At 51.1% G+C, this 21,032-nt stretch overlaps 3 protein-coding genes and 1 long non-coding RNA gene across 6 annotated transcripts; 2 read left to right on the plus strand and 2 right to left on the minus strand.

The window, feature by feature from the left end:
- Window positions 1–2,611: 2,611 nt before the first annotated feature.
- Window positions 2,612–4,045, plus strand: H1-6 (H1.6 linker histone, cluster member). Its single transcript, XM_025916997.2, has one exon. It carries the CDS (start codon window positions 2,950–2,952, stop codon window positions 3,793–3,795), a length of 846 nt encoding a protein of 281 aa, XP_025772782.2. The 5' UTR covers window positions 2,612–2,949; the 3' UTR covers window positions 3,796–4,045.
- Window positions 4,046–5,110: 1,065 nt separating this feature from the next.
- Window positions 5,111–6,963, minus strand: LOC147580673 (histone H4). Its single transcript, XM_086706064.1, has one exon. The coding sequence runs from the start codon at window positions 6,932–6,934 to the stop codon at window positions 6,623–6,625; it is 312 nt and encodes a 103-aa protein (XP_086562190.1). The 5' UTR covers window positions 6,935–6,963; the 3' UTR covers window positions 5,111–6,622.
- Window positions 6,964–12,492: 5,529 nt separating this feature from the next.
- Window positions 12,493–20,038, minus strand: HFE (homeostatic iron regulator). Of its 3 annotated transcripts, none has more exons than XM_086706067.1 (6): window positions 19,755–20,038; window positions 17,283–17,546; window positions 16,811–17,110; window positions 15,737–16,012; window positions 15,506–15,619; window positions 12,493–14,723 (listed from the first exon to the last, which is right to left on the minus strand). In XM_086706067.1, exons 1-6 carry the CDS (start codon window positions 19,846–19,848, stop codon window positions 14,683–14,685), a joined length of 1,089 nt encoding a protein of 362 aa, XP_086562193.1. In that variant the 5' UTR covers window positions 19,849–20,038; the 3' UTR covers window positions 12,493–14,682. The 3 variants fall into 3 exon arrangements, with proteins under 3 accessions (XP_086562193.1, XP_086562191.1, XP_086562192.1); XM_086706065.1 differs by having other exon boundaries at window positions 15,737–15,970; window positions 19,755–20,000; XM_086706066.1 differs by lacking the exon at window positions 19,755–20,038 and adding an exon at window positions 19,106–19,660.
- Window positions 16,091–18,385, plus strand: LOC147580674 (uncharacterized). The gene is made up of 3 exons (XR_015250962.1): window positions 16,091–16,287; window positions 17,984–18,092; window positions 18,235–18,385. It is a non-coding gene; the product is annotated as an uncharacterized LOC147580674 (long non-coding RNA).
- Window positions 20,039–21,032: the final 994 nt, after the last annotated feature.

Genomic DNA, 21,032 nt, shown 5'->3' on the forward strand with positions numbered 1-21,032 from the left:
AACATTAAAAAAAAATTAATAAAAAAATACAAGCTCTAAAAATGGAATTACATGAACAGTCCTGACATATTAAGAGGAAAAAAAAAATAATAAATACTCCAACACAGCTGATGTGTATAACTAGCCAGAGCCTTCTGAAGCCAGCCTCCTGCTTCCTAGCTCTAAGACCTTGGGTGAGTTTCATGACTTTTCTGTGACTCAGTTTCTTAACTATAAACTTAGCTTCTACAGTTCTTCCTTTTTTGAAGGGGAAATAATTGGGATGATGACGACACAGCGTAAGCGCTGTGCGTGTGGGTGTTCATGGTAGCGTTTAGATCTCCAGTGCAAGATACGAATCATGGTCCTCTCTCTAGGTTTCAAATTGCGGAATGTAAGAATTTTTAAAATTCTCCAATTCTTTGTTACTTTTAATGTTTATTTATTTTTGAGAGACAGAGAGCGCGAGAGAGCACGTGCGTGAGTGGGGGAGGGGCAGAGAGAGAGAGAGAGAGAGAGAGACACCGAATGGCAAGCAGGCTCCAGGCTCTGAGCTGTCAGCACAGAGCCCGACGCGGGGCTCGAACCCACAAATGGGGAGATCATGACCTGGGCCTCAGTCGGGCACTTGATGGACTGAGCCACCCAGGTGCTCCCAATTCTTTGTTACTTGTAAAGCAATGGAATGATATCTTCTGTCAACGTGTAATTAATTACAAGGATCAATCCACTTCACAACCTGACCTCCAAGCACAAGCACTCAGAGGTCACACCGAGGGTCCGGGAAACCAAACACGTGTTAAAACTTAGGGTCCTTGGGCCGCCTGGGTGACTCCGTCTGTTTAGTGACAGACTTGGGCTCAGGTTCATGGGTTCCAGGCCCGCATCGGGCTCTGTGCTGACAGCTCTGAGCCTGGAGCCTGCAGCCTGCTTCAGATTCTGCGTCTCCCTCTCTGTCTGCTCCTCCCCCACTCGCACTGTGTCTCCGTCTCTCTCTCTCACAAGTAAATAAACATTGTAAAGAAACCCTGAAATAGGTCCTCAGTAAGATGCTCTTGTAACCTCTTGTAACCTTGTAACCTGAAAAAAGATTTTTCAAACGGAGGGTCACAGCGCATTAGTGGGTTGTGAAATCAATCCCATAGTTTGCAACCAGCATTTTAAAAAAATGAAATAGATTAGGAAGTATCAGAATGCAGACACTTCAGGTGGTTATTGTTTTCTCAATGTTTTTTAAGGTGTATTTACTTTTTGAGATTGAGAGAGAGAAAGAGAGAGAGAGAGAGGGGGAGGGTCAGAGAGAGAGAGGGAAACTGAGGGTCCAAAGCGCGATCCGTGCTGACAGAAGAGAGCCCGACGCGGGGCTTGAGCTCATGAACTGCAAGATCATGACCTGAGCTAAGTCGGACACTTAACCGACAGGCCCGCCCAGATGTCCCGTTTCCTGAATTTTTGTTCCTGGTGTGTGTGTGTAAGCACGTGCCCATGAGCCAGAGAGAGGCGGAGACTTTGCTGTCTCACTTTGCACCCGGAAGTTGGAAAGTCTCATGTTCTGATTTTCACTTCAGAAATATTTCACACGTAGACTCTCTCCTTTCCCACAAAGTCGAAGCCCTTGTCTTTCTTTTAAGGCTACAGAAACGCACTACCAACCTCTGACATTGGGCCATTTTTTTAAATTTTTTTTTTTTAATGTTTATTTATTTTTGAGACACAGAGAGAGCATGAACAGGGGAGGGTCAGAGAGAGAGGGAGACACAGAATCTGAAACAGGCTCCAGGCTCTGAGCTGTCAGCACAGAGCCCGACGTGGGGCTCGAACTCACGGACTGCGAGATCATGACCCGAGCCGAAGTCCGACGCTTAACCAACTGAGCCACCCAGGCGCCCCTGGGCCATTTTCAATAATGATTGTTTCTGTGAAAACTCTAAAACCAAGACAACTACAGCACCAGTATGCAAATCCTCTCCTTAAAGCCTTCAGGCGGTTCTCCCGCCTGAAGAACCAACTTCTCGCGCGAGCATTTGGGGATCTCCACGAGATGGTCCCTATGGGGTTTTCCTCCGCTGAACCCCGGGGAGCTTTGGCCGCACCGCGTTGCTCTCCTCCTGGAAGGTCTGGCCTTGAAGAACAACCCCCCCATCTGGACGTCTTACAGAGGCAAGTCCTAGGACAAGCCCAAAGAAGCCTCCTGAACCTTGTTGCGAGAACTCTCTTCCAGCTTTGCAGGCACATCTGCCAACTCAGTTCTGTTAGAGATCTGGGCCTGTGGTTCCCACTGAGCTCTTCAGCCACCGTTCCTGCCTCCCGTTTTATAGGCGATTGAGAATAAGGACGGTCTCTTTTTCCGTGTGTGTGCTTGGCATCAGGCAGTGGGGGTGGGGTGAAGTGGGGTTTGGATGACTGAAAACAGAAGCAAAATTCAGTTGAGGACGTCAGCCACGGAGGTGACAGACCTGATTTGGACTAAGCAGATATCATGTGTTAGAGTCTTAAGGGTCTTCTATCAAACTGCAATGGACGGAGGACTGGTTTGGGTCACATGCCACCCACATACCTTGCAGATTATGGTTTCTTAGATTGTGTTTGCCTAAATAAAGTCGTACTCTGCACTCTTTGGCCGATTCTATAAGCATCGTCTACACAGGGAGCCATTTAAGCGACCTGTGTTATTTCCTTCACATACATAGAGAATTTCCCATAAAAACCAGTGCGTGAATAACTTATTTTCTCCACGGATTGGATGCCCACCGTTTGGAAAACTACTCAGAAGAGATGAGGTAAGTTTTGCGCTAAAACTTACTTTTACATTACAAGGAAAAGAGCAAGTTTTCTTCTTCTCCTTGAATTTCGCCGAAAATCAAGGGCTTTATCTGATACTTCGGGCATGCAAGGTCATTTCTCATGAAAAGGTGAAAAGGCACGTGAAATCCGGATCTCCACGGATCACTCAGCAGTAAACCCTGGGCGATGCTGCTCAGAGGATTTGTGTGGGATCCAACTTTTGGGGGTAAAAGAAACACAAAGGCTCCTCCCCCGAGGGGCGGGGCGGTGCCTGACGATGCACCAATCACAGCGCGCCGTGCTCTATATAAGGCCTTGAGGCTCCCCTTCTTTCCCTACCCCACTGCACATTACGCTTTGTCTGGTACGTCACTTCTGTGTTTCTTTTTCCGTGACATGTCGGAGACGGTTCCTGTGGCCACAGCTGACACGGCCCCCGCCCCCGTGGAGAATCCTCCAGCTAAGAGGAGGGGGAGAAAGCCGGTGGGCATGCCAGGCTCAAGTCGCAAGACCCCGAGCCTTTCTGTGTCCAAGCTGATCACGGAGGCTCTCGCGGTGTCCCAGGAGCGAGCTGGCATGTCTCTGGCCGCCCTCAAGAAGGCGCTGGCGGCCGCCGGCTACGACGTGGGGAAGAACAACAACCGAATCAAGCTGGGCCTCAAGAGCCTGGTGAGCAAGGGCATCCTGGTGCAGATCAAGGGCACCGGCGCCTCGGGCTCCTTCAAGCTCAACAAGAAGGCCATTCCTGAGCCCCGCAAGAGCAAGGTCAAAAGGCCCACTTCTGCCAAGGCGAAGAAGCTGATCTCCAAGGATTCGAAGTCCCCGAAGAGTGCCAAGACCACCCAGAAGGCCAAGAAGCCTCGGGCAGCAACAGCCCCGAAAGCACCCCGAGGCAGCAGGAAGGCTAAGGGAGGCCGGGGCAGGCGGCCGGCGCAGAGCCCAGGAAAGGCCCGAGCAGGGGAGCCCAAGGCTGGGAAGGCCAAGGTCACCCAGCAGAAAACCAGCACCAGGAAGGTGGCGTCCAAGAAGTAAACCGAAGGCTGATTCTCAAAGAACCCAAAGGCTCTTTTAAGAGCCACCCCAAATACTTTAAAAAGGGCTCGGCACTGGAAGCTTAGAAGTTCGTAAATAGGTCACCGCACGGTCTACTAAGCAAGCTTCATTGTAAGATGTGGAAAATTTCGTCAGATGTGTCGCCCAATAGGGATTCCAGTATTTGAAATTTTTTCCTGTGTTGCCTGGTCCCAAAGAGCTTAAATGTTTCTAGTTACAACACGGCATATGGGGGAGGAGGCGCGGGGGGGGTGGGGGTGGCGCAGTCGTTTGTGTCCGACTCTTGATCCTGGGCTCAGGTCATGATCTCACAGGTTCCTGAGTTCGAGCCCCACATCAGGCTCTGCACCGTCAGTGTGGAGCCTGCTTAAAATTCTCTCCCTCTCTCTGTCCCTCCCCCTGCTTGCACTCCCAGGATCAATAAAAATAAATGGGTACACGGCCTTGTACTTCCCCATCCTTAGCCGGGAATACCTGCGTTTATGTGGAGGAAGGAGTGGAGATCAGCTCCGTGCACAAACATAGGGGACTTCTTTCCAAGCGCCATGGTCCAGTTCACACTTGGACACGGGGACATTGTAACCAGGGTTTCATAACTCACTGCTCACAACTTTGCCGGGGGGGGGGGGGGGGTGTCAATGTATACAGGAATCAAATTGTAACAAACTTCTGGGGCGCCTGGGTAGCTCAGTTGGTTAAGCGTCTTCGGCACAGGCCATGATCTCCCCGTTTGTGGGTTCCAGCCCCCCCATGGGGCTCTGTGCTGACAGCCCAGAGCCTGGGGCCTGCTTTGGATCCTGTCTCCCTCTCTCTCTGCCCCTCTCTTACGTCTGTCTGTCTCTCTCTCTGTACAATAAACATAAAATTTTTTACTTTTTTTTTTTTTTAAATTTTTTTCAACGTTTTTAATTTATTTTTGGGACAGAGAGAGACAGAGCATGAACGGGGGAGGGGCAGAGAGAGAGGGAGACACAGAATCGGAAACAGGCTCCAGGCTCTGAGCCATCAGCCCAGAGCCCGACGCGGGGCTCGAACTCACGGACCGCGAGATCGTGACCTGAGCTGAAGTCAGACGCTTAACCGACTGCGCCACCCAGGCGCCCCAAACATAAAATTTTTTAAAAAATTTATAACAAACCGGATGAGGGGGAAGTTTTTAAATCTGGGCGATTTTTCACTTGATTAGCAGAAGTATTTTCAGTTTACAGTTGTGAGACTATTGCAATAGCGCTTATCCTCAATATTTCCAAATACTATGTTGCCACATTAAGAAATGGCTTCATTTTAGGATTAGTCTAATTATAAGTCTATGTATTTTATTTACAAAGAGAGTGTACAGGCTTGTCCAGATTGTGTTCCACAGGCTGAAGAATATTAACTCTAAAACCTGTATGGAAATGGTGGGGTTACAGTTGTTAGGGTCCGAACGGACCTAACAAAAACTGTTATTAGGCAATTCTCAGGGTCTGAGTCAAAGCATCTTTTTTCGTTTTAAGAAAAGTTCGTTTATTCCAGCTCTCAATTTAGGAACTGGCATTCTTATTTAAAGATGATTATAAGTACGAAATCCATACTGCTGATTTATTTGGGGCCTTGGTAGTATTGGGGCCAACCCCACAAAGCCCAATGCAGAATTATGTAACGCATTCCTTTGCATATAACCATGTATTGAAGAGAACACTAGAGCCTGGCCTTTCTAAATTCATTTCTGTAACTGGGCCTCTGACAATTTTGTCAGAACGAATAAACAATGGTTTGAAGTCGTACAGAATCATGCACAGCCCATGTCTTGCTTGCACACGGCGGCGATTCCCTTCCAGGTCGGAGCTGCAGCGCCCAAATACGCTTCACTTGCCGGGCAAGGCCGTGTGTACCTCGTGGGACTGCCGTGCCCCGCAGTGGACTGACCCCCGGTCTGCTCCTGGCAGCCAGCAGGCCCCCGGCACCGCGCGAATCCGTCTAGAACTGGTCCCGGGAGCCTCTGTGCTTTTTGCTCCTAGTACTGGTGTAGCGCCTGGATTAAAAGCAAAGTTAACCAGGGGCGCCTGGGTGGCGCAGTCGGTTAAGCGACCGACTTCAGCCAGGTCACGATCTCGCGGTCCGTGGGTTCGAGCCCCGCGTCGGGCTCTGGGCTGATGGCTCAGAGCCTGGAGCCTGTTTCCGATTCTGTGTATCCCTCTCTCTCTGCCCCTCCCCCGTTCATGCTCTGTCTCTCTCTGTCCCAAAAGTAAAAATAAAAAAAAAAAAAACGTTGAAAAAAAAAAAAAGCAAAGTTAACCAACAGAGGTTTTTCCTCCGGCTCCGGGGACAGCTATGAAACCCTTTCTGGCCAACAGGAAAATGGCCCCGGAATCTCACCCTCCGCAGCTTCTGCCACACCGAATGTCACCCAATCAGAGCTTGTCCTCAGAGGACCTGCATTTACATAGCCGCGGCTGCGGTCACCGGAGCTTTGTGCCCAGGACGCTTCCGGTCATGCGGATGAATCCGAAGGACGTTGGCCAAGATCTTTTGTTTCCGTTTGTGTGGAACAGAACGCATTTCCCTTCTGGAACCCTCTCATTGGCGGCATTTACTGACCTATTTACTCCAAGGTGTATTTCTTTGAAAATCTTAAAGTGTACCCAAACGTCACAAGACTTGCTACAGTACCGCACACAATATCCTACTGCTCACCAGTTTTGCGCCTGCGGAAGTCTTACACGCCCCCGATCCCATTTCCGCAAGCACGACAGCCCTTTAAGTGACTTTGTGGGCGGCCCTGAAAAGGGCCTTTGTGTTTGGAAATATGGCGGGTCCCGGGCGCTCAGCCCCCGAAGCCGTAGAGGGTGCGGCCCTGGCGCTTGAGCGCGTACACCACGTCCATGGCCGTGACCGTCTTGCGCTTGGCGTGCTCCGTGTAGGTGACGGCGTCCCGGATCACGTTCTCCAGGAACACCTTGAGCACCCCGCGGGTCTCCTCGTAGATGAGGCCGGAGATGCGCTTGACGCCGCCGCGCCGGGCCAGCCGCCGGATGGCCGGCTTCGTGATGCCCTGGATGTTGTCGCGCAGCACCTTGCGGTGGCGCTTGGCGCCCCCCTTGCCCAGGCCTTTCCCGCCCTTGCCGCGACCAGACATGGCTGCAACCGAAGTGAGCGTTGCACCCTCACGCAGTTCCTTAAATAGCATTTCTGCGGACCTGATTGAGAACAAGAGGCACTGACGCGTTCCCCCCATGAGGTCAGCAAGGGGGTGGGGCAAAGAGAGCTCATTAACATTCCAACGTTGTGATTGGCTAGTGAATCTCGCCCTTCGTCGGCAGTAGGGCGGCCCGGGGGGGGAGGGTCAGCTCTCCTTCCGCCAAAAAGCTTCCGTTTCTCTTTTGTTCTGCGTTTCTTTTTTCGGCGCGCGTTTGCCAGTGGAATGTGTTATGTCAAAACCGCTGAATAGAGGGACCGCCCCCTCCACGTTTGTCTGTATTTTCACTTAATAACTAATAAATTATGGAATGATTTTTTTGGGGGAATGTAGAGGCGGTATGTGAAGGACGGTGCGTTTATAGGTCAAAGGACTTTCCCTTCCATTCCTTTTAATATTCCTATTAAACTGACGTATTTAGATGACCTTCTTTGTGCTGGACAGTGTAAGCCCTGGACCTATGGAAACAAAAAGAAATTTGCAAGTTAAAACTTCTTGTTTTCTTTCAAACATTTATTGGGTGACTCTTGTTTCGACAAAAGTCTGTGACAGGGAATGTACAACTAGGCTTGGAGAACGCGTTGCCCTTGGACCTTCTTCCTGGCCCTGCTGGGCCTCTCGGTTCTGCCTGTAATTCCTGACAAGCTCCCTTTCCTCCTCAGCTGATCCCTTTTCAACCTTCTCCAGGTTTAGAGACAAGAACAAACATTTGGTGTAGCTGGGGGTTAATCGCAGGGCAGGGCTAATACTCGATTAAGGTCATTACAAAGCCTACAAGGCCCTCCCCTGGAGGGCCTTTGATGAGATTATTGGTGTTTTAAACAAGGCTAATCCCATTAAGAAAAAGAAAAAAAAAAAAAAACAGAATTGGACCTGAATGTGGTTGGAAGAGAGAGCCTTTCAAATCAAAAATTTCCCTTAGCCTCCTGCTGCCGCTTTTGAAAATGTCCAAGATCAGTTATTCCAGTTAAAAGGTGGGGAGGGCACACCCTCTCTCCATCCTGGTTAACAAAAAGGTGCCTATTGCAGATACTTAAAATGAGACTCTGGCCTGAGAGAGACCACCTGTTAGAACCTCATACTTGTTTTAGCAAAGAAAAGAGACCCAGCAGAGGGTAGGAAAGCTCTGAATGGCCTATGATTTGTAACACTTGCGAAATAATTAAGTAATTACATTCTTCTGCCCCCATATTGAGCGTTTTGGGGTTCCTGACTTTTACTAACCCCTCCCCACCTCGAACACATACTTTATAAGGGGTCACTTAGCTAGGAAGGAATGTCAAACACTGTAGAGAAAAAGTGCAAGGTCTGAGATTATAAGTAAAACTGAAATCTCAATATGCTCTTTAATTCATGGAAATAAATAAAAATAGTGTATATAATATGGTAATTTCATGGAAAAAATACATGGTGTGAGCCACCCTTGCTACACAGCCCAGCGGGTTCCATCTGCATTTATATATTTTTGTTTGTTTGTTTGTTTTAAGTAGGCTACAAACACAGCATGGAGCCCAAGGCAGGGCTTGAACTCACAACCTTGAGATCTTGACCTGAGTTGAGATCGCCAAGGTGCTGCTCAACTGATTGAGCCACCCAGGCACCACAGGGCCCAGATTTAAACCAGAAGTCTAGGTCAGCTTTCTCCCAATTTTATTTTGCCAACTCTGTCATTAATAAAACGTCACTTTTATCTTGACGTCTTCTTCCTGTTTTTTATTCCCTTCTCCTAATTTCTTCATTTATAAATTTTTCTCACTGACACTGACTCAGAAGTCATGAATGTTAGGACAGAAAAATTTAAAACATGCACATAAAGATATATATTAAACATGGATCCTTCCACTCTCAGAAGAGTACAGGTCTTGGTCGTGTGGCCTGGGAGGGAGTGGCTCGCTCTGGAACCTGTGTGGCTGGCTTTCTTTTCACCTCCCGCTCATCCTCAGAGAGAACCTGATTTCATGGAACCCCATTCCTTCAACATGGGAGCTAAGCCCTTCAGGTAAAAAACCCTGCAAACGAGTTGTGGCTAATAGGTCTCATCACACATTTGAACAAATAAAACTATGAGGTTCATCAAAGGTCTTATAAAAATATGAAACGCCCACAACCACTCTCCGCAGCAGACTCAGAGTATCAGAGTTGAGAAATGGTGTAATAATATATATTATATATTAAGATATATTTTACAGTCAACAAACAATTCTGATACTCGCCCAAGGTTGAGAATACCAGAACTACCATCACTTTGTATGGTTGTACTTCAGGGAGAAGAAATCCTAGGATAGGAATACTTTTCACCATATTACAGTTGAGGAAATGTGTAAGTGCAGCCCCGCCCAACCTAGTTTGCCCGGGCTTTCTAACATTAGCTGTCTCCAGGCATTTGGGGACATCGCTCCTGGTCTGGAGCAGAGAGCTGTTCTCACCACTGGCTGAGGGATCTCACTGCATTGTAAAGCGTCAATGAATTTCTCTTTCCTAGCCACCTAACCTTTTCTCTGGTATGAATATCCACTGTCTTATTCACTTCCTCTAAATGTCTCTCCCACTGGCTTACCTGTGGCCCGTAACTTACACTGTATCTCTCTCCTTCATCTTCTAGAAAAGTGTTCTTTCTTTCTCCTTTCAGTCCAAACATTTTACTGAAAGTTTTTGTCCCTTGCACTTCCTTGGCCTGCTGTCCTTGGGTGGGCTTGCTCCTATAAACGTTCTTAATTTATTTTGACCTACTAAAAAAAAAAGTTCTTTGGACAGAGAATTTCTAACATTATCCTTTCCGATACATTTATTTGTTTCGAAGTTTTTATAAATGTCTGTAATTGAATTTGATTTTCCAAATTCCCTTGAATACTCTCTTAATCACACACACACACACACACACACACACACACACACGCACGCACGCGCATGCGCGCGCGCGCGCGCGCGCGCGCAAAGCACCAAGAAAGTATTTTGCATTTGTTTTAATGGTGAAACTGCGATTCCAAACATCCACAAAGGAAAGACCATTAGCTGTTACATTCGTATTTAAAACAGACACTTTAGGGGCGCCTGGGGGGCTCAGTCGGTTAAGCTTCTGACTTCTCAGGTCCTGATCTCACGGTCCGTGAATTCAAACCCCGCGTCAGGCTCTGTGCTGACAGCTCGGAGCCTGGAACCTGCTTCGGATTCTGTGTCTCCCTCTCTCTCTGCCCCTCCCCCGTTCATGCTCTGTCTCTCTCTGTCTCAAAAATAAATAAACGTTGCAAAAAAAAAAAAAAAAAAAAACAGATGCTTTCTCCTGCACACATTGTCAAGCTCCTTTGGCAATATCAAAGTTGGTTGGTTATTGACTGTTTTATGAAAATGACATTGTAAATTCAGGACATTTAATCAACCCCATGGAGTAAGGTTAACTGATGAGACTGGGGTTTATACAAATATTGGTACTTACCCAACCCACCCCCACCTCACCCTCCTCGCCCCACCAGGAGTACACAGAAGGCTCCAAAATTCTTTTGTAGAATCTTTGGATCAAAAGCTAGACTTTCATGTTTAAAAAATAGCCATACTTTCAAAAAATAAAACAAGCAAAAAACCCCCACTAACAATACTTTCTACCCAAATCTGGTGAAAAAAATAGTTCATAGGTGTTTTAAGGCTACTCATCCCCAAATTTCTCCCTTAATGATAAAGAGAATAAACAGAAACGTGAATTCATTAGTTAGAAATTTGTTTATTGACAGAAAAAAAGTCCTTAAGTTAAAAAATACACCCCAAGAAAATACGTCCAAATATTTATGAAACAACTACAGGGATATGGCAAAATCTGAAATATTAAAACAGATTCCGTCCTCACTGCAGGAAACATCAGAGGTTGTTGCCATCAGGAGCACCTCACAAAGTTGGGAATGATGCCCCACCACATGTTCTCTTGAGTCACAAACAGGTACTGGTGTAGAGGTTATGAGCTTGACTCTGAGCCAGACTAGCTACGGTAAAAATCCAGCCCAATAATTTTCTAGCTGTGTAACCTTTAGCAAGTTATTTAACCTCTCTGTGCCTTGGTTTCCATACAGCAAAATAAGGGTAATGAAATAGTCATTCCTACCTCACTGGCTTCTTCAGAAACATTAGTGTGCAGAACAAGACCTGACGTCTGGTTGGTATGTAATAATTATTAGCTGAGAGAAAAGAAAGTTCTGCTTAAAAGACACCGTATGTGTCTCTCATGCACAAGTGAACACTGGAAAGAATCACGCAGAAAGAGAATGCAAGAAATACCAGGATGCACCCAAGCCAAGCAATATACACCAACAGGATGTCAAGTCAAGGAGGCTTTGCAACGAAATTGTCACCCCCCAAAATTAATATTGAATTGACATTCTGCCTGTTAACACTGGTTCCAAAAGACAAATGAAAACAATGATGACCCAAGGTCTACAGAGGGAAATCAAAACCTCGAAATACCTGTCCATACATGTGAAAATCCTAAATGTTTAAAGTCATGCATTCTTGGGTTCTAGTCCTTACTAGAGGGTGGTTAGAAAAAATATATAGCTTTAAAATGTTAACTTGTAAGAATTTTCCAGCATTTTATAGCTGTTATGTTTTTAAACGTGTATCCGTGTGTACATGAAGAATGCTCTGTAGTGCATCAAGTATTCCCAGCACCCTAAGACTATGTTATTAAAACACAGCGAGAGTTTTTGCCCTTGACCTCCCAGCAGGTCTTAACCAGCTGCGGCAGGTTGCCTTGAGAGATTACCAAAGATCCTTTTCTGTTCTGTTCCCAGTTCAGGTAGCTCAACGGTGCCCTGTGGGCAAACACCTGGTGACTAGTTTATTTCCTCAATTTTTCAGGGGCTCTTCACACACGGGGTCAAGCGCCCACCTCTTCTCCATGGATCCTGGGCCCTGCGCCCAAATCCGGGCCCCAGCTCTCAACGGTCACATGACCACCGTGACACTTTTGATCACAGCCACCAGGTGGCACCCTTCTCCACACTACCGCGCTTTGGAGGCGGTTTTGCCAGAGGTGATCTACAAGATTCAGAATGTAAAATGTTACTCCTGATTTTTCAAATGTAGTCGACCTTACGACTTGATGAACAAGGGCAGAAGAATTAAGCTAAGACACACGGAGAGGAATCGGAGGTTTGTAACTTCCATTATAACAAGAAAAGTAACAGACCAGTCGCCAATGGTCCGCAACACGGGCCACTGTGAAGGCTAGGGTGTTCCTTGTAATCCCAGCCTGTGTGAAATAAAACCAGTATAAAACAAGCCATTGCCTCATTAATTGTAACATATCCTTCATGGGCTAGAAAAGCATGGGAAGCTTTTGGGCGGTCTGTTCTGAGTACAGAAGGATATCCACAGAGAAAGAACTTGTCAGAGAGAGAATTTTGCATTAAAAAATGCAAAAACATTGAAAGCAGCATCAATGTCCCACAAATGATTAAGTTGATGAATCCATAAGATGGATAAGCACGTCAGAAAAATCAGGCAGCACACCATGCAATTCACATATGTTTATTAAAATGCATTTGTTACTTTTATATGTTTTAATATAGCAACACTGAGAGGAAGTACACAGGTCGTTAATTGGGTTTACCACTCGCCAATGGAATGACAGTGTCACCTTTTCTACAGTGAGCACAGATTATGCGTGCTTTTTATCTACTTAATTTTCGTAACCAGAAAAAAAGAAAAGTTAAAAAAAAAATCGAGATCTCTTTGCCCAAATTCAATACCTACCAAACAAACTGTCGAGCTTTATTTGGTCTTTAAATTTTTTTTTTTTTGACGTTTATTTATTTTTGAAACAGAGAGAGACAGAGCACGAGTGGGGGGGCGTCAGGGAGAGAGGGAGACACAATCTGAAACAGGCTCCAGGCTCTGAGCTGTCAGCACAGAGCCTGCTGCGGGGCTCAAACTCACGGACCGGGAGGTCGTGACCTGAGCCCAAGTCGGCCGCTTAACCGACTGAGCCCTCCAGGTCAGTTTCTTTTTTAACTGCACAGTTGGGGAGGAGGAAGATGCCAGGGTACCTCCAGGTTGCTTGGTGGTTTCCGTTTTAACATCTTCAAAACAATTTTTTTTTTAATGTTTATGTATTTTGAGAAAGACAGCGCGCAAGGGTGGGGGGCAGGGAGAGGGGAAGAGAGAGAATCCCAAGCAGGCTCCGCGCTGTCAGCCCCGGGTCCGACGTGGGGCTTGAACTCCCAAACCACAAGATCATGACCTGAGCCGAAACCAAGAGTCAGACACTTAACCCACCGGGCCCCCCCATTTTTGCCATCCTTCATATGACAAGCGTTGCTCCGATTCTTGGGGGGGAAATGCCACCGGCGTTGTGACTCTGGTGGCCCCGGCAGAGGGCAAACACCGTGAGGTCCAACACGGCGACAGGCTGACCCCAGCAATGACAGCCCTGACCTGGGGGCCCGGGAGCGATGCCAGACAGAGCAGGTGGGGGGTGGAGTGCTTTCCCCAGAGACTTTGAAAGGAAACGTAGTTGAGATGATTTTCTGCTGTTACCCCTTCATTTCCATCCAGCTCACTGAGAGTGAAGACACCCAGACAGACAGGAAGAGCCGTCCCCCCGCCCCCCTCTCCATTTCCTGGGCGCCGTCTAAACCGCCTGAATGCACTGGTGCGGGACAGGGATCAGAATCCGACAGAGGCTGAAACCTGCCTCTCTCCCTGGCAGCCCGGGGATACATTTACTTCATCTAAAAAAATATGAGGATAATAGTACTAACATGAAACAAATATTGTAAGAATTGTATGAGATAACGCGCGTCAGTAGGTCTCAGAACTCAGTCTGGCAGCAAGTAAATCCCCCACGTTATCCTCTTCCTCCTCCTCCTCCTCCTCCTCCTTATTTTCATTTTCATTATCACTTCATAGCATCTGAGACCAAGTGGGAAATTACCGTGTTCCTTCAACTCTGGCATATCCCAGAGGCATCGTAGACGCCTTCACGTAAATCATTCCTATACAGAAACCTATATGACACTTTTTTGCCAATTAGAAAAAAGATGCCCCTCGTCAAGACACTTCCCACCCACTTTCTGGAAAACTATCACAGGACACAAACATCCACGCCTGAGAGCCCTTCTGGGAAATGGGCCTCCTTGGGTTGTGCAGTGCACGGCCTTCACGGCTGTACAATGACCCACTTCAACCTCTGGTGGAAAAGACCACAGGGCTTGGTGGCAGGTGAATTGCTGGATAACAGAGAGGGCGGGGGGTCAAAAGGAAACTTGGATGGGTCTAGAAAATGCCGGGATGTGTGTGCAAAATTCTGGTAAAGGTATGAGACTCCCACGTCCCAAGGAGAAAGTTCACGGTTTTTCTCAGATGTTGAAAGGAACTGTGAGCCCCCCAACATTTTAGGAGCCCTATTCCAGAGGTGGGAGAGGAGAGGCCATAGGTATATGGAGTCCGAAGTGGTGCAGAAAATAAGGCAGACCCTAGAGGCGGCTGGAGGTTCCTGACAGCCGTTTCCGGAGAGGCGCAGGAACTCAAAAACCTAAATGAGAGAAACTTTTCGAGAATGAATGGGGAAGGCTGCAAGCAGAGAGTTCCTCGGTGGCTTCCTACTTGTTAGGTCCGACTCAGTCCTGGAAGCAAAGAAGGCCCCAGGGCGCCCTCTCTTTCAGTCTCCACGTCTCCTCCCAAGAGAGGTCCCAGGCTGCCTGTCACTCACATTCGGCCAACACGTAGTCCCCCATGGCTCCTCCTGGAGAGAGGAGAGACAGGAGAGGGGCGTGCTGTCACCTCCCTGGCCCTCGCCTCCCTCATCCAGTCACCTCAACCGGGACCACTCCCTGCCGGAAGAGCCCCCCGGGGGTTCACACACCATCAGCTCTCACCGGGAGTTGCTTACCAGCTTTCTAGCCCTTGTCCTCCTTTGCCTTCCCTCTCACCTCCTGACACTCCTCCAACTGTGAGATCGCGGACCCCCTACTGTCCCTGCACTGACTTCCCCGGGGGTCTCCTTGTAGAACATTCTCAAGGCCCCCAGGGCTCTGCGGCTGCCGTCTGTCTGCCCCTCTTCCCCCCCCACCCCACACCGCAGATGCTCCCTCAGGAGCTAGGAAGGCACATGCGGTGATGGCCGGGATGAGGCGATGATTTCTCACCTCCCACGAGGCCTCCTGCTCGGGGGGGGGGGGGGGGGGCTGCGTGGCTGTTCCACCTGTGCAGAACCCCCCCCCCACCTTCCTCGTTCTCCGAATGACCAAGGTGACGGCCTCAGCTCCAGAGCCCCTGTACTATCTTAAACAGCACCTTGCAAAACAGCCGGTGCTCAAAAGAAGTTTGTGGAATTTGCACCTTCCACTCTGAGGAAAACCACGCATTCCCGCTCCCAAGGAGGCACCAGTGCTCCCAAAGGAAAAAAAGGAACAGGCTTCTCGTGGGTGCCAGATCCGCTTTGCCCTCCCAAAGCCCCGCTTCCTGCAGAATTCGTGTGTCCTGGGGTCCGAGGTGCTAAGAGACGTCCTCCTTCTTCCTACTCACTCGAAGCCTGCCTTTTCCTGAAGATTCGGAACAGAACACCAATAACAAAGAGGATGACACAAACAGCGATCCCACTGATGGCTCCAATGACCAGGGTGCTGGGCACCGATGGCTCTGAAAGAGCAAAGGCGAGAGGGAGCTGTGAGGGTCGCCGCAGACCCCCCTCCCCGCGGGCTAGCGCTCGGGTTCCACCCACGACAGAGCCCCTCGGCCCGCCCCTCTCGTCCGTACCCCACGTGGCAGCGAGGGGCTGGTTTAGCCCCGGGTGCTCCACCAGGCAGGTGTATCTGTGCTCTTCCCCGGGAGGCACGGCCACGGCCAACCAGCCCTGGTAGGTCCCGTCCCCGTTGGGCAGCACGTCCTGAGGCTCAACGTCCTTGGCCTCCAGCGGCCGCCTGTCCTTCAGCCACCTCATGGTGATGTTCTGGGGGTAGAAATTCAGAGCCTGACACCGTAGAGTGGTCACTGCAGAGGCCACATGATGAGTCACCTTCAGCAAGGGAGGCACTGGACAGGAAGGAGGAAGGATCTGGAGAGGGGATCTTTCCACCCTTGTCAGGAAGACTGGAGCTTTCACTTCCCTCCTCTAGGGGTTAGAGGGACAAGACGCCCTATTCAGACGGGGCGGGCTGCCGGAGAGACGCCATTCTGTGTCCTAGAGCTCGCTGCGGGGCTCGGCCCTGACGTGGCGCCACGGGGACGGCAGCCGAGTCTGTCTGCCTGGCCTGCACACGAGCGTGCACGCGGGCAGCTCGGATCTTCTGCGTGTTACACGGAACCAGGTAAAATTACCCTGGATGTGGCTCAGAGAGGGTTGAACAACCACTCCTGGCAATTCACCTCACCCAACCCAACAAGAAATCTTGTAAGAAGGGCCTGGATGATAGCCAGGCTTCAGGGACTATCTCTAGGTTCTGGGGCTCTGTGACCAAATCTGTGACGGTAACCTTTAACCTCCAAAGGATCCTGTTTCTCTGATTGGTGCCCCCCACCGCCGGTGGGTACTCTTGTGACCTGGCATTCATGAGACAATTGACATCGCTGAGTTCCTAAAAGGTGTAAATATACACAGGGTTCTTGGTTACATCACAAGGTCACAGATACTGCTTCTCCGGCTGCGTGCACGGAGGGAAAAACGCAAGCCGTGACCCTTGGCCGTCAGACACCTTGGTTCTAAGGGGGAGACCTCGGACCTCGGGTCCTTCCCGGAGAGTCACAGGACCCTGGCCACCTCTGAGGCCCGAGCCCTGGACCTCGCCCCGCGTTCCCCTCGGGCATGAGTGGGGGGGGGTGCTCCCGCCATACCTTGCCGGTCCAGAACCCCTGTCCCCAGCGCCAGCAAACTCTGCAGCTGCATGGGACAGTCCCTCTCCAGGTAGGCCCTGTTCTGTTTGGCCCGAATCGCGCTCACTTCCCACTCCAGCTTGGTGGCCCAGGCCCTGGGCTCTGCAGCCCTCCAGTCCAGCGTCTCAGGGCGGAATTCAAGGTAGTTCTGCCCGTCGTAGCCGTACTTCCAGAAGCCCCTGGTGCTGTTGTCCTCTCGCACCTCACAGCCCAGGATCACTTGCAGCGTGTGGGACTCTGACGACACCCCGAGCTTTGTTACTGAAACCACAGGAGTAAGTCCCTCTCTCACCGTCCCCAGGGACCGAACGACCTCACACACGCCCCCTCCTCCCCCCAGGACCCCACACTCCCTGCTCTGGCCCCCAGATGCATCTCTGAGGGAGAGAAACGCTCCACCCACCTCCGGAAAGTGAGGGCCCCGTCCGCGTACCCTTGCTGTGGTTGTGGTTGTCCATGATGGTCCAGAAGTCCACGATGAACATGTGATCCCACCCTTTCAGGCTCTGACTCAGCTGCAGCCACAGCTGGCTGGGGGCCCCATCCTCGAGCCACTGGGCGCGGGGCTCTGCCCTGCGACTCTCGTGATTGTAGGACACGAACAGCTGGTCGTCCACGTAGCCCAAGGCCTCGAACAGGGGCAGCCCAAGGTCTGGCGCTGAGGCGCCCATGAAGAGGTAGCTCAGGGAGTGGGACCCTGGAGAAAAGGTGACAGGACAGCCCCGTGGGCCCCCAGGGGGACTGGGAGGTGCCGTAGCCCCTCTGAATCAACGCCCAGCCCCTGCTGTGTCACGGCCCACCCCATGAGATGTGGAGTGTGATGCCTCTCCTCCCTCGGCGACAGGCCTGTCTGCTCTTCCTGTCCCGCCCCCCGCCCCCCCCCTCCCCGGCAGACTGCCACTCCCTCCGGCCCCCAGCCTCTGCCCCGCTTCTCACAGTTCAGGCAATCGCCCCTGCAGCCCACAGACTCCATAAGATCCCGAAGCGTCTCTAGCCGGGGCAGCTGAGCCCAGGAGTTGATGCTCAGACTGAATCGGACCCAAGTCCAGAGGACTTTGCCGGTGGGTTTTGTCCACACTACTCCCAGCTCGAAACCCTTCCCTGTTACTGAAACCAGCAAATGTTTGCTACCAGATGCTGGGAGGTCTGCTGCTGAACCACCCAGGGCACCTTTTCAGCACTAAGACCCTTGCAAAGCAAATAGGGAAGAAGCCCCAGTAAGCACGAGCCCTGTATCCAGCAGGTGAGTTTCCCCGACAGCTTCCTCAGTCCTGGAACGAGGGTTTCGGCGCTGGGGGCCCCTGCCTGCCCAGCATGAGAGGTGCTCAGCACAGACTTGCTGGATGAATGGGTGAGATGTGCCCTATTTTTATTCTTACGCCCAGCTGCCCGCGGGACACCACCCGCGGGGATGACCAACTGGAATCTCAAGTCCAAAACCAGGCTCCGGATTTCTTCTGCCTTCACCGTCGAGGCCGTGGCATCACCTGTCGCCTTACTCCTCGAGCCCATAAACATTTTTAAATAATTGCATAACAGAGTCGCCGTTGACGGTTCTCTTTCTCTCACCCAACACCCAGACCTCCCTCAGCACCTGCCTCCAGACTACATGTGGCCTGTGGCCCCTGCGTGCCCGCTACACCGATGCCCCTGCCCCTCCTGCAGCCCCGGGGTTCCCAGCCCGGGAATGGTCTCTCAGCAGACAGGTTGCAGTGTCTGGAGATGTGTTTGGCCTCCGGAACTGGGAGGAGTGCCACTGACCTCCAGTGGGTTAAGGACAGGCATGCTGTAAGCCCTCCCACAAAGCCCGCAAGGGTCCCCATGACAGAAAAGTGTCAGTAGCATCGGGGCCCCAACGCCTGCTCCAGTTCAACTTTCAGGGCCCACTCAGAGCTCCGAGTGGCCATGACCTTCGTTTCCTTCGGGTCCCCGCTGTCCCCTGGCCCCAGAGGGCCTGCCCTGGGTGTCTTCACAGCTCCTAGCATTCCCTGGTGCTCTGTGTCCTTTTGTTCATGACCATCCCCCCAGTAGAACGCAAAATATCCGGGGGGGGTGGGTGGGTATTTAACCCCAGGGCCGTTTAACCGCCCCTAAAGTCACCCTAAGAATAGCTCCGACCTCCCCAATGCACCGTAGAGTCCAACCTAGACCACAGGACAGCGAGTTCATTACTTAAACGTTAGGGGACATCACGCTGGCGTCCTTTAGTAAAGGCCAGTTAATTACACCGTACGGTTAACACCGCAGATCACCAACCTCCAGCGGCTGGAAATGAGAACCGTGCCGCTCAGTCCAAAAGCCCGGAAATCACAGATAGGCTCTTCTTCCAGGGAAAAGCACAAGCGCCGAGAGTCACCAAGGCCCGGGCGGATCTGGCTCGGGGCCTCCCCCCACCCGAGGCCGCAGGGGGGTGCGGGTGGGGGGCGCGGCCAGCCCAGCCCCCGGCTCGCCAGGTGGGGTGCGGTGGGGACCCCGCCGGGCCGCGGCCTCCAGCCCTCCGCGGAGCCCCGCGCGGAAACAGCGGCCCGGTCCTGGGCGTCTCTCGGGAGAAGGACTTCCTGTTTGGGGACGGCCGGGGGACAAGACACGGCCAAAAGCGGAGCAGGAGCACCCAGACCCGAGTCCCAGGATCCCAGCTCGGCCTCAGTGAGAAACGCACAGATTTGTCGTCACGGTCGGCGGGGGGGAGCGGGTGGCTCCGGGCGCCACCCTGGGGAGCTGGGACGGGGGAGGGGGGGGGTCACAGGTCCCCGACGAGGGGGTCTCACCACCCCGCCCGCGCCCGGCGGCGGCGCCCCCTCCCGGGAGAGGCGGCGCTCGCGGCCCAGCCGTCCCTCCGCACTTAGCGACCCCAGCGGCGCTGCAAAGCGGGTTTGGATCTGGCGCCCCCGCCTCCCGGACTCACGCGGCGGCCGCCGGTGCGCAGCCCCGGTCCGCGGCAGGAACAGCAGGAACGACAGGAACAGCAGGAGCAGCGCGCGCCGCGCTCGCGGGCCCATCTCCGCGCCGCGCCCGCGCGTTCCCCGGGCTCGGAGCGCGCGTCCCCGCGCCTCACCCGCCTCCGTGCGGCGGCCACGCGGCCATGGGCGGCGAGTCCCCGTGGGGCCGCTGCCGAGGCTGCGGGGACACCGGGCAAAACTTCCTGGCCAGCGCGATCCTTTTCCGGGCCTCCGGCACTTGAACTCCCTTGCGGCCCGGACCACGTGAAGGTCTCGGTGACCCAGCTGTCCCTCCGGTTTTCCGTCCTCTGGGGATGTTGCAGATGCGGGAAACGTTGACAAGTTTCGGGTCTAAGTAGTTCCATTTCTCATCTGCAGTATTTAAATAGCCAGTGATTTAAGAATTCGGTGATACATTTTCAAGACTTTTATCGTCAGCTCAACTTGGGCGCATCTCGTTATTCGACTTAGCAAAACGACTGTCGTGTAAACCTTTCATTTCGTTCCTGCATTAGAATTAATGACCTCATGAGGTTAGTAGATGAGACTCCACTGAAACGTCTTTCACAATTTCCATAGTTAAGCTAAATTTCACAAACTTGGTGGCACGTTGGAATCACCTGGAAAATCATTAAAACTATGGATGCCGTTTTTTACCCTCAGGAACCGATTTAATTGGTGGGCGTCAGGATTTTAAAAGCGGCCACCCCCCCAACACCCAACCCCCCCCCAAAGTTTGGGAACTACTGCTTTAGATATTTCAAAACACACCACTAACACATTTAATACATCCGATTTTCCTAAAGCCTTTATATACCTAATAAATCCAAGAAGCAATGCTTTTTTAAGCATGGATGCAAAGTTTGACCATCTAAGAAAAAAAAAAATCAAACTTGGAAGTTAGGGCCTGACTGTAGGGGGATAGGAAATGCAACTGGGGAAATGTTGGATCCTGGTGATGAGTACATTGGGGGGTGATGGTGATATTCTTTTTTTTTTTTTCTTGGCAACAGCTTTATTGTCAAGATTTAATTCACATCCTATACGATTCATCCACTTAAGGTGTAAAATTCAGTGGGTTTTTGTATTTTCACAAAGCCATGTAACCATTACCCCAGGTTTAGAACATATTTTCATCCTCTCTGCAAAGAAACGTTGTACCTTTTAGACATCACCCCCAAATCCCTCCATGCCCCCCCACGCCACCCCAGGCAATCACTGATCTACCCTCTCCTTCCAATAGA

Source organism: Puma concolor, chromosome B2 (assembly GCF_028749965.1).
Source record: "Puma concolor isolate L17-30 chromosome B2, mPumCon1.1.hap2, whole genome shotgun sequence".
NCBI classification, from domain to species: Eukaryota; Metazoa; Chordata; class Mammalia; order Carnivora; family Felidae; genus Puma; species Puma concolor.